Source organism: Notothenia coriiceps, unplaced genomic scaffold (genome assembly GCF_000735185.1).
Source record: "Notothenia coriiceps isolate Sejong01 unplaced genomic scaffold, NC01 NC01_scaffold00004300, whole genome shotgun sequence".
Classification (NCBI taxonomy): domain Eukaryota; kingdom Metazoa; phylum Chordata; class Actinopteri; order Perciformes; family Nototheniidae; genus Notothenia; species Notothenia coriiceps.
Window position 1 is genome coordinate 138,885 of NW_011337001.1, and position 15,701 is coordinate 154,585.

The 15,701-nt window shown below is 41.4% G+C and overlaps 1 protein-coding gene across 1 annotated transcript in view; it reads left to right on the plus strand.

Annotated features, from left to right (window-relative positions):
* The window catches only part of LOC104942188 (laminin subunit alpha-2-like), a 28,129-nt gene that overhangs the window by 11,301 nt on the left and 1,127 nt on the right, over positions 1–15,701 (plus strand). Inside the window, exons 7-13 of the mRNA XM_010767385.1 lie at positions 2,064–2,216; positions 5,824–5,948; positions 6,166–6,252; positions 6,628–6,821; positions 9,837–9,979; positions 10,543–10,641; positions 12,309–12,420. Coding sequence (XP_010765687.1) covers positions 2,064–2,216; positions 5,824–5,948; positions 6,166–6,252; positions 6,628–6,821; positions 9,837–9,979; positions 10,543–10,641; positions 12,309–12,420 — 913 coding nt within the window. The remainder of the gene's footprint in view (positions 1–2,063; positions 2,217–5,823; positions 5,949–6,165; positions 6,253–6,627; positions 6,822–9,836; positions 9,980–10,542; positions 10,642–12,308; positions 12,421–15,701) is intronic.

The window sequence follows — 15,701 nt, forward strand, 5'->3', positions numbered from 1 at the left end:
TAATATTCAAGTCATGAAAACAGTTTTAATATTGCAGAAACGAAAATAAATAGTGTTCATATTGAAGTTAAAACAGGATTTAACAATCCAAACATGAATTACAGAGTACTTCAGAGGAGTGAGTGCTTTCTGTCTGCTGCCTTCAGAATGTAAACATGGAGGTCACACACTCCGCTTTCAATACTATCTCACAAGTTTCCAATTGACATTTAGCTCAGAGTTTTAAGCCTCTGCAACGCCTTTCAGACTCTTATGTGTTTTTTTTCTTCAGCCAGGATTAAGCCTCACTGAGCGTCTCTTCCACTCAGTTTTGATTTTGTCAAAGCAATTGACTTTCAGCTGCGTCCAGCTCCTTCTCTTAAGCCACAGAAAGCATATAGCAGTGACTCAATCTGTAGTTTAATGAGGATTTTGTAGTGGCAGCTTATGATACACAAGGGCAACAGTTCTGGGCATTTCTGCTGCATGGTTTTAATCTCAAAGGGACACATGAGTTGCCAGCAAACTATATTTTTCAACCTCTGTTTCACTTTGGCGTTTGCAACTTGGAGGGCAGAGACACAGACATCTATATTGTCATAGAAAAAAATGAGCCGTGTACATAATTTAGGAGCTACAGATACCGTTGAAAAACTGCCAAATGCAAGCTAAATATCAAGCGGCAACTAAACTTGAAATGTTCAGGTCGTAGAGGTCTTGGCTGACAGATGGTCATTCTATTTGTAGCTGCCGTCGTTGTTAATAAAGTATTTTTAAACGGGCGTTTAGCGCTAGCAGAGGGAACAGATGGCTCTTTAAATGGACTCCATTAATTATTACTGAACAGGAGAGAGAGGCAGAGAGAGTTACCTTGCATGCCTCTGTGTGTGCGTGTTTATCTGCATGTTTGTGTGTGTGTGCGTTGAGTGAGTGGGTTTGGGAGGGTGTGTGCATGTGTGTGATCAAAAGTTACTGAAGGGAATAACTCTTAATTGTATGTGTGTGGGGGTATGTGTGTGAACGAGAGAGAGGAGTGGTCAACAGTTGCCTTGAGAAATAACAATTAGGGATAATTGTGTGGATCCATTTCTGTAGTTCTCGTGTGTGTGTGTGTGTGTGTGTGTGTGTGTGTGTGTGTGTGTGTGTGTGTGTGTGTGTGTGTGTGTGTGTGTGTGTGTGTGTGTGTGTGTGTGTGTGTGTGTGTGTGTGTGTGTGTGTGTGTGTGTGTGTGTGTGTGTGTGTGTGTGTGTGTGTGTGTGTGTGTGTGTGTGTGTGTGTGTGTGTGTGTGTGTGTGTGTGTGTGTGTGTGTGTGTGTGTGTGTGTGTGTGTGTGTGTGTGTGTGTGTGTGTGTGTGTGTGTGTGTGTGTGTGTGTGTGTGTTCCAATATCAGGCAAAGTGTGGAATAACTGTTGGAACACATGCCATCTCTTGCTCTTTCCATCACATAATGACATCACTATGTAACACTCATACTTCTATTGGCTAGTGCTCCAACACATTTTACAAGATAGCCTAAGGGGCGGGACATCTCTGAGCAGTTTACTTATCGCAACAGAGCCGGCCAGCTAACCAATCAGAATAGACTGGGCTCTGGTTTCAGACAGAGGGTGGAAATGAGAAAAATAAAGACCCTTTTGAACATTAAAGCATGTAAACATGTCATAGTAGAGGCACAAAATACAAATATGAACCTGAGAATGAGCAGAATAGGGCCCCATAAAAACTACATCTAATTGTTTACCCTAATTTTCCCTTTCATTCTGTTTCTGTCTGTCTCCTGTCTCTCTGACTGTCTCTCTGTCTGTCTCTCTGTCTGTCTGTCTCTCTGTCTGTCTCTCTGTCTGTCTCTCTATCTGTCTGTCTCTCTGTCTGTCTCTCTGTCTGTCTCTCTATCTGTCTGTCTCTCTGTCTCTCTGTCTGTCTCCTGTCTCTCTGTCTGTCTGTCTGTCTCCTGTCTCTCTGACTGTCTCTCTGTCTGTCTCCTGTCTCTCTATCTGTCTTTCTGTCTGTCTCTCTGTCTGTCTCCTGTCTCTCTATCTGTCTGTCTCTCTGTCTGTCTCTCTGTCTCTCTCTCTGTCTATAGGAGTGCGCTGCAGGTTTTTACCGTCTTCGCTCCGGCTCCACAGCATCTGCTCCTGCGTCCAGAGTGCCAACCGCTGCCGGCATGGGCAGCTGTGTTCAATGCCAATGCAGTGGGCACTCTTCCACCTGTGACCCTGAGACATCCATATGCCAGGTAAGTGCGTGTGTGTGTGTGTGTGTATGTGTGTGTGCTCAGCCACTGGAGACCCTCATACTGCCATATGCCAGGTAGTTTCTGGAGAAGAGAGTGAGATGAGAGAAAGAAAGTGTGTACGTGTGTGTGTTGGGGGGGATGTCAGGTTCTGTAATTAGCCCTGCAATAATGAACGACCCCGGGGCTCATTCATATTTTGTTTAATTTCCTCTCCCCTGGATCTGACCCAAAGTTACATCCTCACTTTTGGAAAGAGTGGAGAGGATGGTCTTATCAGGAGATTAAACCACGTTAAGGCAAATAAACCCAACACAACATGTACTCAACAGTGACAGATCAACGGAATTGTTGTATTTTGATTTTCTAAATGCTCTGAAATGTCTCTTATTTTCCCTCTGACATTTTATTTATTTAGTCAGTGCAAGTAAACTTAATGCAAAACACTTGGAAAAGAGAAACACTTGCAAGTTTGGAGAGTGTGTTTCCATGATATTCTGCCTGTCGGTTTTCCGTACATCACACTGGTGGCTTGTGGGATAAATCTGCACATGCCAGTTGTTAGTCACTTCCAGCCTTTTCACAATCTGGTCAGTTTTGTTTTGATTCCCCATCTGAAGACTTCTACCCCGGGGAAAAGTTGGTCACATGCTGCCCACAGGTCAGCGCTCATATTTGATCTGTAAAAAAACTGGCAGACTTCGCATAAATTCACTGTTTCCCCATGATTTTAAGGCCACAGAGAAAAACGGTTCACACCGAAACAGAAAAATCCATCTCAGAGACTTATTTTGGACAAATTGGAGTTCCCATTTAATTATCTGGCATACACGCTTGTAAACAAACTCTAAGAAGATGCTGGCAGCTGCCTTCTCTTCGAGCCTTTTCTGAAAATTGATACCCTTTTTTTATGATTAGTATTTTTCTGAAGACTTGAAATATTGCAGGTAGTGCGAATGGCTCACCTTTCTTCATTTAGTAATTGCGCTATTATTACAACTTTTTGGAAAGCAGATTTGTTTACAAGAAATACAACTAAGCGTCCAATGTAGCTCAATTATTTGTCAATTTTCTTTTGCTCTAGGTGGAGTGTGGGATTTGTTGTTCGCTCATGACAGAGTGTGACTGATTACTGTCTGACGAACATATATGACAACTAAAAGGATCAGGAATTATGTAAAGTGTTCAATCATTTATTCCACTCATAATCAAAAAAACACTTACAGGTATAAAAAACATTCCTAATGTAAAATGCTTGAATCTTGTTCTTAAAGACATTTTGTTTGAAAGTATGGATTTAAACAATAATTCATTAACTTTCAAACATAGAATCATATTTATGATAATCATAAATAAGTATTAGCGCTGTCTTGATATACATACGTTGGCTGTTATCCACCTCAAAGTCTTTGGATGTGTTCAACCACACCAGAGAAAGCTTTGTAATTATGTATTTGTAATTACAGCAACATTCACAATTAGTTATCAACGACTAAGGACATTTCCAAAAATACCTAATGGATTAGAAACATAATCCAATGTATGCCCGGGTGTAAATAGCACTGTCTACCTTATTTTATTGGTTTTGTTTGCTTATTTCCTGTGTTTAATACCCTCTTTCCCTCTCTCTTTCTAACACATTCCCCTTCTTTGATTCTTCCTCCTTGTAACGTCCTTGTTTCTTTTTATTCTATACCTTCAGTTCTCTAATTGTTTTGCCCCAATCTCCCTTTGCACTCCCTTTCTTTCTCTCTCACCTCTCCCGGATTTCTCTGTGTCTGCCAATTTGTTTTTCTCCCTCCTTACTTCCCTTGCTTTTGATTTCTTTCACTCTGCCTCCCAGACATTTATTCCTCGCCCTTTTCCATCTCGCTCTCTATAACGGCGTCATTAGCATTTTCTATCCGAGCGGGCTAAATTGAAAATGCTAAACGAGTTTGTTTCTGTGGTAATTAGTGGTAACGAGGAACACAGGAAGTTAATGGAAATGACTTGCCTCGTTAGAAGGCAACTTCCTGTTCCACTGATTGAAGTTCCCATTTTCAACAAACAAGGCGAACACATAAGACTGAACCCCGGGGATATTAAACAGAGAGGGCTGCGTGTTTGTGTACAGTATATCATATATTTGTGTGAGTGTACATTGTGTGTGCTTTTATGACTGTGTGTGTGGGTGTTGTTGTGCTTTTTACTATGCAGGGTGTATATATTGTGGAAATGTACTGTATTTGAACACTCTGCACTTTTGCATGGTACTGTATCTGTCAGAAAAAGGTAATGTTTCTGTTTTAGTTTGAACATTGTGTGATAAGCATAGCCGAAAAGAAACTGAACATATTTTGGATAAGGTCATGTTGTCATTGTACCCTTGTGGCTATCCTTGAAAAAAGTTTAAAAAGTAAATGAATACTTCAGAAAGCCCCCTTTTTTGAGAGAACTCTTTGATGTGTGAGATCGCTCCTGTCGCTAACAGCTAGCCGGCGGCTAACAGCTAGCTAGCCGCTGCTGATTACAGTCTCACATCACCTCATCATGCAGGAGTGGAACTGAGCCCAAAAGACATTTATTACTGTGTCGACTACATTTTCTATCAGAAATAGTCCAGGCTAGATATGCCCGTGTGTGTGTGTGAAGGTCCTAGAATGGTTTAGAAACTGTAGGAGGTGAAAAAGAAATGAACAACCACTTCCCCTGCTGCTAGCGATGCTCGGCACTGCAGAAGCAGCTGCGATCACACCAGGTACTTTCCAGTGACAGTGTAGATGTGTGAATCTGTATGCATGTAAAAACAGCGGCCGCTCAATCAACTTTCTCCTGGATAACAAAAAGTCACCTGATTGCTAGTTGTTTTCATCTATTTGTCTGAAAATCTAGGGGAACAGACAGCTTTGAGGAGATTGAAACTGAAATAACTTTTTGTGTCACTGACAATGTGTGTACCACCTTACAGCGAAGCACAGTGATTAAAACAGCTACTATTATCCAAAATTGTTAAGTGAACTGAGAGCAGGTAACAGTACCAGCATGCCACTATTTTTCTTTTTTATACGCGTCATCTAATCTCGGTGTAAATCAACCAGCGGTGCCAGGATAATTATCTCACTTGCCAAAAAACAAGCCTCCCCTATGCCACTTTGTCAGTAATGAAGGAGGGGGTGATGGGTGACCCCGTCTGTCGTCTTTTCAATTACTCATTGTCAAATTGAGACAAGTAGACGCATACAAGGGATTGTACACTGCTTAAGAGTTATAATAATGTCCTCCAATATTTTTTCTTTTTTGTTATGCTCAAACAAATCTGGTGTCTCGCTTTCATTGTGCCAGTGGCAATATTCAGATACAACATGCAGATGAAAGTGTGCTCTTAATTTAATTTTAAAATTAGTTTAAAGATGAAAAGCTTTTGAGGATAAGCAGAATGAGGGTTTTTTGCGTAATTATGCTCCAGCTGCTCACACGGTCACATTTTGCATACACACCAAGAGCTGAGGATGATGGGAACATGTAACATCCACACACCAGGGTTAGAGTCATGGTAGGGTTGGAGAATAAATTAAAGACAATGCAATATCTTCACAAATGTAACATTAATTTCTTTTTTTATGTTTAGAAGTGCCAAGACAACACAGAGGGCGATCGGTGTGAGCGCTGCGCTGCGGGTTTCTATGGTGTGGTCCGAGGTTTCCATGACGACTGTAAACCCTGCGCCTGTCCCCTCACCAACCCAGAGAACAAGTAAACTTCTTCACTGATTAATCTTTTTTTTTTATGTCTAGCAGGACGAGAATTTTAAAGAATGTTGTATCAATCGTGTATCACATATTGGTCATTCTCCTTTCTAATGTAAATTCGGGTTATTTTTGCTGCAATTTTAAACATGTAGACTTTTTTTCATTAAATGCTCCCTGAAAGTATTTACAAGCTTTTTCTGTGGAAATCTTTCCATGTCTAGTTTCAGTCCAACGTGTGTAACAGAGGGCTACGATGACTACAGATGTACCGCCTGTCCTGAGGGATATGAGGGCAAATACTGTGAGAGGTAAGGAACACTCACTAAAATCATAATCTCCCTATCATAATTAGAAACATGTTTACATGACATTTTGATATAGGACGTGGAATGAATCAACTGCCTATGAAAAGTTGACAATACCAATGTTGAACTGTGTTACCGAGGACAAATCATGCTACGTGTGTAAAAAAATGTTGGTGTGTACAGTATGTGTAGATTGTAGTGTTAAAGTTTAGGGAATATTTTTTTTTCTCACACAAAGTTTGTGTTGCGACCAGATTCATTGGTTCCCAGTCCTCATCAAAAGGCCTTTATGTGTTCAACCAAAAACGACAATTTCTAAATGCTAGCAACAATAGCACTCACCTCTTTCCTTCTTTGCCATGATTCACCTCTGTCCAGGTGTTCTACCGGTTACCACGGTAACCCGCGGATGCCCGGCGGCCACTGCGAGGAGTGTAAGTGTTCGGTGTGGGGGGCGCAGCCCGGACCATGTGACCCGGTCACTGGCCAATGCCGGTGCAGGGTCGGGGCATCTGGGACGTCATGTGACCAGTGCATGGACCGGCATGTGTGTGGAGCCGCTGGCATCATCTGTAAGACTAACACATTTATATTTAAACTATTGTTGGTGCTTCCTTTCTGTCTTTCTTTCTTTCTTTCTTTCTTCTCTGGTTTGGAGCCTATACTTAAGCTTTGAAACTTACAAGTTTACTGACAAAGTGGTCTATATTATGAGAACATAAATCTTAATGCCAATAGTTTTAATAGGAAGTATATAGAAGAATAATGTGTTAAAGAAGAAACTAACCCCAAAAGGTGCCCAGAGCTCACCTTTGCCACGCCCAATCATAGCATTACAACTAAGATCTTATGTTATGCATTTTCTTTGTGTCATTAGGTTATTGATCAGGCCCACAGACATTCCTCTTTCTTGTATTTCATTTTTATTTAACGGCCCACCACCCAGCATTGTCATCTGATATTGTGCTCTTTTATTTTGGCGATGAAATGCAAATGAGCAGTCGGAGCACATTTTCTCCGGTTGCCATGGGAGCCAGGGAATCAGATTGAAGTCATTTAGAATATAATTTCAATGTAATTTAGAGCTAATTTAAATTTAATATGACCATAATGGCAGGGCCAATTCGGTGCCATTAGCATGTCTTGAGCTAAGAGAATATAGAGGAAAAAAGGTTATAAGGCTGAGTGTGAAATTGCTGCTGTCAGGTCAGGGAGGAAATTGCTTGCTCAGGTCTTTATGTGTCCAGACACAAAGCGTGTTCATAAATTGGTACTGCGAGAGCTGTGGTGCACCCGGACTCCAAACTGGTCGCTTCTACGTCAAAACTGTAATCACAAGTCCTGATGGTTTACAGAGTGGAGCGATCACACTGCTGTGCACTTGTTGAAGAGTAATTGCTCTGCGTTTTGCCCTTTCTGCCGTCCTATCAAACGACACCAAGCAGGGAGTCGGCAGTCTTGAATAAGGGGAAATTCAGGTTCATTTCAAATTTAAAATATAACATAATTTGCATTCAAACTGAGCAAATGTTGAATATGTGAATTCCTGGCTGGCGTTATTGAATGTTACCTACATCCACATTGTAAAAAAACTGGATGAAACATACAGGAAGTTTAATAACCTCAGAAAATGGCTAAAGACATATTTTAAACAAAATCATAGCCATAAGATATTTGAAAATGGTGTCCCCTCATAATATTTGTTTAATTTAATATTTTGAGGCACAAGTTGCAATCTGACTTAAACGTGCAAATATTTAAATGTGAGTAAACTACATGGTACGCTCTTATTAAAATGCAGTTCCTACAGTCTATACCAAACAGATTGTTCTTGCCTTTGTCAAAATAAGTGTACAGCATTGTGTCTTTATCTCAACCTGGACAAATGAAAACAAATTGACTTTTCTGTATAGTCATGATGCAAAGTAGGAGCATATCAGGCATAAACTGCACGGTAACAATGATGATGCTAAAATAAATCCCTGCAGAAAGCAGAGTTACTAGTCCTTCCTGCAACAAACCAAATGCATAGGAGTTGTGACTCACTATATAAGGAGAACAGGTGTGTATTATTGCACTTGTATGTCGTGCATGTGTGTGTTTGAGTTTCCTGTGTGAGCATAAGGTTACTAAACTGAGTGTGAAATAATCCTTGACATTCACTGAGGCTTACTTTGGGCATCCGTTGAGCTTTCATGGTTGTGATACTTTAAACTTCTATATATTTGATATGCTGTGAAGTAAAAATGTGATGATATGCATTAATGGACATAAACATTGAGATTTGGCACTGCAATCAAAACTCTTACTCTCATAGTCTCACCATTTCAAGTGAGATAATTGTGACACAGTTTGTTCAACTGAGCTTTTGAAATGGCATTTTAAATCCATTTAACTTTGACCAAGTAACATGTCATAGATTGTAGTTGTGTTTGTCAATCTGGTGAGATCTTGCCTATCCACTACAATTAGACTTGTATTTCTATTTAAATGTGTTTACAGTATGCTTCTTGTTTTTTAAAGTAAGGTGTAAAAACCTAGCATGGTGGAACAACCCAGTAATTATCCAAGCAAACTTAGAAGTAGCGAGACATTCACCATATGGTTATAAACAAGAAGAGAAGGACAGAAAGGAGCTACTTTGAGAATCTCTGGCTTGTCTTGCCAAAAATTGTAGAGGTAGGAAACAAGCAGCGACACACAGAGAGCCCTCAGTGATGGAAGTGAGGCTTTCTGTGTGCAATCACACCCTGCACGAGTGTGATCAGGAGGTTTCACGCTTTGTGGAAGTAAGTGATTACAGTCCTTTGTAACTGGGATTCTAAAATGTCTTGGATTTTATAAATTGCTATTTACCCACACACACACACACACACACAATGTACTGCACCTCTACTGTACCTGCGTGTGACTGCATCAATGCATTTGTATTTTCCGGTTTTGTCAGAGATTGATAGAGTAAAAACAGTTTTTATTTTTATTTAATTCATCTTTGATTTCCCTTGTCAAACATTTTAATTTCTGCAATAAATCAGCCTCGGGCTATAGAAGAGAAGAGAAACTCCACACACACACACACAATAAAGAAAACAAATGTGAATGCGCTCATTTGAAGTGAATTCCCTCGTGTGTTTGTGCGTTGGTTTGTGTGTGTTTAGCCTGCAGTGTGAACTCATAATAGGTTCTTTTTCCTCTGTGCGCTGAATTTCATGCATCGACAGCCCTGTTTTTCTGTTGCCACTCACTTAAACACAAAACACAAGCAGTCACTGCGATCACACACTGATGTGTTTACAGACTCACAAATAAGGCACACACTCAGAAGTTAAAATACACATATACAGTATGACATCCTTTCTTCTTCTGTCACTGCTCTCTGCCTAGTCAAACTGCAGCAGACATTCACACACACACACACACACACACACACACACACACACACACACACACACACACACACACACACACACACACACACACACACACACACACACACACACAAAACCAAGCAAACCTCTCTAATAGATTCAGTTGACTTCATTTGCCTCTAGCTGTGTCTAACTGTGTGTTTACGTTTGTTTCTGCAGCATGTGATGATGAGTGCTCGGGTCTGTTGATCAGTGACATGGACCGCCTGTACCGCATCATCACTGAGGTCACCCTGACGTCGCCCCTCCCACCACCTTATAAGGTGTTGTACCGCTTTGAGAACATGACGGAGGAACTAAAGGTAACAACTGTTTGCCTGTATGGAAACTCATTATACAGTTAAGGCTTTCATAACTTTCTATTTAATTTCCTCAATTGACGTGTTGATAATCACCACCATTGGCTGCGGTGTATAGAACTAATTGATATCATAAAACGTGATCATTTGCACATATTTTTAAACAATTGACGTTGTTAACTATGTTTGCTGTGACATATTCAAATAGTTTGTCTTCTATTACCACAGAGGTTAGTTGTTGTTTTTTGGATTATGGATAACGGATCATACAGTAAAAACGTCTTCGTTTGTGGAAGAGTGTGAGAGTGGGCCAGTTAAAAACCAGTTCGATTTTGGAGCAGATCAGATCACATGGCTGTTTGTTCTCACTTTAAGTAACATTGCTAGAGATGGTATTGGCTGCTCTCTCTCCAAGAGCCCTTCTAGTATGTTTTGTTTTTCTCTTTAATTATTTCTTCTCTCCGGCTCTACAGCACAAAGCCAGGCAGTTCAAAAGCTTAGCCCTGAGCCAAAATGTGTCAGACATTGCTCTGTGTAATTCCTTCATCTCTGTTTCTCTCCTGCAGCACATGCTGTCACCTCAGAAAGCTCCGGAGAGATTACTGCAGCTGGCCGACTCCAACATGGGATCACTGGTGGTTGAGATGGACCAGCTACACAGCAGGGTACACACTTTTGTTTTCCTGTTAGCTCAATTTAAGTCTGTGTTCCTTTCTGTCTTTATTCGGATTATGCCCTCTATCTGTAAATGGCCTGCAGTGAGATCATAGTTAACAGCAAAACTAATGTACACCAATGACACAAGAGACAAAAACCAGTCCAGCCAGTAGCTTGCTGCAGCATGCTGATTGACATCAAATAATACACTTATATCTGTATAATAATACACCAACATATCAATAAAATGTCAGAAACATATTTAAAGTTTTAACAGAAACCTGAGGAAACCCAATGAAACCCTGAACATCAGCTTTTTATTTTAGTTTTAAAAATTGAAATAACATTTTTGGCACCAGTTAACACTCCGTTTTTTCTGCAATACCACCTGACCCAAGGTTTGCATTGCGGTCAGTTGACCGAACACAAATACATTTAATATATGTAACATTGCTAATATATTGTCTGAGAACTCGGTTTAAGCAAAGCGACCCCCCCTCATTTGGATTATGAACTGAAGAAGGTATCCTGTAGGGATGCCAAATAAAAGTCCCTTTGCCAATTATCTGTTTACGCCTCCAACTGTCAATCAGCAGAATAATGTTGAAAACAGGATGTGAATCCCACCACCTTTGTGCTCAATTTCACCCTTGTGTATAAAACACATCAGAAACACCATTGTAATAGTAGTTGTCAACATCATTTTATACCATGCCTATCCAAATCAAGTTTTTGATTAAAGGATCACATGCATAATAAACTTGGGCAACATAATGAAACAATATAATGGAAGAATTTGAATCTAGACCGGGATCACTGTCATTTAAACCCTACCATGTTTCCATAGATCTGTAAACAGAAGGCCTTTGCATGGCAGATCAAATTGAGAACCCATTAATGCTTGAAAGTATCTTAAAAGTATATCCAGCCAAAACGAATGTCTTCACTCTCATACAGAATAAAAAAACTATATAAACTTTTACTTTAATTTTTACTTTTATTTCCTTTACTTTAAAATGCTCGGATTCACAGCTATGTCTCTAAGAGGAGTTCACCTAAATGGAAAAACATTTCTTGAGTGCAGGGGGTCGACAAGTGCCAAGTGGAGAAAAATAACACTCACATTCACGCTGTCAAGCTACACCCTTTTAGGGGCCGGGGCCTTGACATTTGTTGACAGCAGCGCTATCTCCCACGGCCCATCACACAAACACACACACACACACACACACACACACACACTAGTGAAAATGATACAGCCTGGTCCTGTCAAATCACAACAATAATTACCTTCTCTTTCTTTCTTTCTGTGTGTATGTGTGTGTCTTATGATGCTTTTTCATATCTGTCAAAGAATCATCCATCTATGTGTGTGCGTTAATATTTGATTTATATGTTTTCTTTTTTAGATCAATAATTCATGTATCTATGTGTGTACAGTACGTTGCAGTATTTGAGTGCACATGTATAATTGAAAAACTGACAGATAACAGACCAGACTGCTCACACGCAATACTATTGATTCTATATGTGTACGTGTTGCCATCTTCCTCCGTCAAACCTATAAGACCTCCGTCTCTTCCCTTCGTTTGTTAGACAGAAGTCAATATGTTCACTTATTCAACACTTGTTTATTATTATTTTACGACGTGTGTTTGTGCATGTGTGTGTTTAGGCCACTAAGGTGTCTGCTGACGGAGAGCAGGTGGAGGACGATGCGGACAGGATTCATAAACGAGCTGAGGACCTGGAGCAGTTCATCAGGGACACACTACTGGGAGCTCGAGGTAGACGAAACAAACACCACCTCCATTAACTGCCTCCATATCCTGAAAACCACAATTTCCAGGTTTATCTGTGTACTGTTGTTTGTATTTGTCATCGGAGCACATTGCATCACTCTGAATTAAATGTAAGCAATCCATGTGGGTAATGTCAGAAGAGAAAAATATATAGGTTATGATATTAAAGATTAAAAAGTATACAGACAGAACAAATCAAAAGCAGTATAATGGCGCATTCACACTACAGCGCGGAGCTCGCTTTAAGCGTGCCGAGCCGTGCGGGGCCTGTTTTTGGTTGCGCTTACACTTGGCCTATTTCCGGCCCGGGGCTACTTTTTCACCTTTTTTCTGGCCCGACTAAATCGTGGTTCTATCGAGGCCAACAAACAGGGCTGAGTCGGGCTGAGTTTGCTAAACTAGAGAGAGAATCGCTGGCAAGGGGGCTACAACTACAACAAGATGAACATATTTTACCGTGATTTAATTGTAATACACGTTTCAAAATGATGCCGAAGTAACAACATACTGATACCGGATAGTAAAAACCATGAATTAATGCTTTGACAAGTCTGCAGACAGACGGCAGGCGAAAAACCTTTTAAAATGCGTGTTTTCTAAATGGAGCTTGGCTAAGCTAACGTTATATATGCTCCGACCGTCCACACTCACAACAACGGCCTATACAGACATAAATAAACCAGCGACTGTATTCGCCATGACACAGACAGTCTGTGGTTTGTACTTGTTTAACTTTTGTCTAGTTTCTGAACAGATATGAAGAGCTGTGAGCTCTGAGTGCTAACAGCTAACGGCTGTGTTGTTTTTCTGGGGCGCTCATTGAAGATGACGTCACGGCTCCGCCTACACTGCGTTACTATAGATACTACCCCAGTTCCTAAACTGTAATGTGAGCGCAGCATTAAAGTGAGCTGGCTCCCTACACCACAAACTCGAGCGAGGCCGCAGCGATGTATATGGCACGCTATAGAGTCAATACTGTTAATGTGCATATAATTAGCGTATCATAGCTGGAGTGTAGTGGTCCTGATTTAGGATTGAGATCGGCCTATCATGAGCTTCATACAAATTTTGATGGTTTTGTTTGATAACTGCTTCATTCCATGATGGTGGGTCGCATGTATCCCAGAAGTGTCCAGTTGAAAAGAATTTAGAAGGACTTCATTCTAGCTAAAATAATTGTTAACACTGCACTTCCTGGAGTCTTGTTATACATCTTCATTTTCAATAATGCTGGCTCACACTTGTTGCCTTCATACGTTGGATGTGCACTTGTTTTTCAAAGATATAAAGTCCACTCAGATGTGCCCCTGACTGATGGAAGAAAAACACCAAGCCAAATCTCCAAACGACAATGCCCTTTGGAAATCAAAGTATGTTCTGTGGTGTCCACAATTTACAGTAGTGACATTTAGTTTTTGTTTAAGTAAAGTATACAGTTCACTGACTGCAGCGACAGTAATTATGGAATGGATTATTATTCTGTTCTCTTTTGACAGTGAAAGAGACGTTGAGTGAGAAAGAACAGAGCAGATACAGGAAGCATTCTCTCATGATTTATTGAAACATTATGCAGTTGTGACAAACATCAAAATCAACCATTACCATAGGCGTTCTTCAATGCAGCTGCGGGTATTAGGCTGGGTGGGGGGGGGGTTGGTTAGAAATACAATACCTGAAGCAAGGCTGTGGGCCTGGACACGACCGAGAGGAGAAGGGTGGCATCTCATTTATATTCAGCCCCCAGTGACGTAGTCCTTCAGCAAATAAACTTCAGTTGGTATCTCCGCCTGTCTCCTTACTTTACGCCAACTCCAAAGGAGAATACCCACTGTAAATCTCTTCTAGCCCTCTTCGGGCTACGTGTTTTCGCTCGCACGCTCTGTCTCCCTTGGGGGTCGTAAGCCTGCAGCTCTCCTCAACATTCTCAGTGGATGTTCCCTTTGAGGGCCAGCCTAGGGGGCGCCTGGTCGGTCCCCAAAGCCCCACGAAGCGTATTGCGTACACTGTACGGCGGAAAAAAAAAAGGCAAGCAAACAAAGCCAAGCAACAGCACACAACAACAGGACAGACAGCAGGCTGACCACTGCCGGGTCTCGGGAATAGAGAGCGGACTACCGGTCAGCCTCACACACGCCGGGCTAACTCCTCACAGAGCATGGATTCAACCAGCTTTAGGCGCACAGAACTTCCAGAGATCCAGGAGTGCTCTCAAGCAGAAGCTGGCGTACGACAGGATCTTAGAATGAATCCTCTACAAGCTCAAGAATGGGCGGGGCGAGAGGGCATCACACATAGTTTATCCTCGAACAGCAGTGCAGCCGGGAAGAGAGGAACAGAGTCAGGTACAGAGAGTTTTGGAGTATCAATCGGGGGACTAGCGACGCACGGCGGGCCAGCGAGCGCAGCGCGTTTGAAGCGAGCGCGCAGAGACGCCACGCATACGAGCGACTAGAACGACTCTCGGGCAGCGCCGAGACGGAGACGACGAGGACAAGTGTGTTAGTCATGGCAGCGTGTCCCGCAACGCTCTGGGCGGGCGCCCTTCCAGAGGCTTCGTGGGCCACTCCAACGCCATACTGCCGTCTTACAAGGAATAGAAGCTCAGAGCCTCCACAGAGAGACAACAAGGTGGTGCGCCTTATACAGACTACAACCTCCCCGCACGTTATGGACCTGCAGCAGAACACACCCTGCTAACACAAAAGACACGCCAAAGGACGCACACAGGAAGTCTCAACTAAGACACACACACCAACCGTATCGGTCACTTTCTCATGTACAGAGCTACTAATAAAGAAATATCTATCCTTGCTGTGACAAGAAATCCATTTCTTACCTTAAAATATAGGGTCAAAATATTATCAGTACATATATATATATTTATAGCATATGCAGTTCACTGGATCTGGATCTAAAAATCCCAATATATATTTTATAATTGACTTGAAATTTCGCTGGTACAAACAGTTTCGCAATGAATGTCGCAGATAACGTACCACATTAAAAACAAACCTGATTACAAGTACCCCTTCACGTTTATTAGTGTCCACACACACACTAAAGATTATTGAAACTTAAATGCGTTATTTCTTCGGTCATTTTTTAATGTTCAATTCATGTAAATGGACTTCTAAAAAAAACACGATCAAGTGTGTGCTGTGTGGTGTGTGATAACGATGCACCTGTGTGAACACATCACCTAAACAAATATAACGAGGCCCTGAAGCCACAAGAGATTAAGCCAACTGAAAATGCCGCGCGGA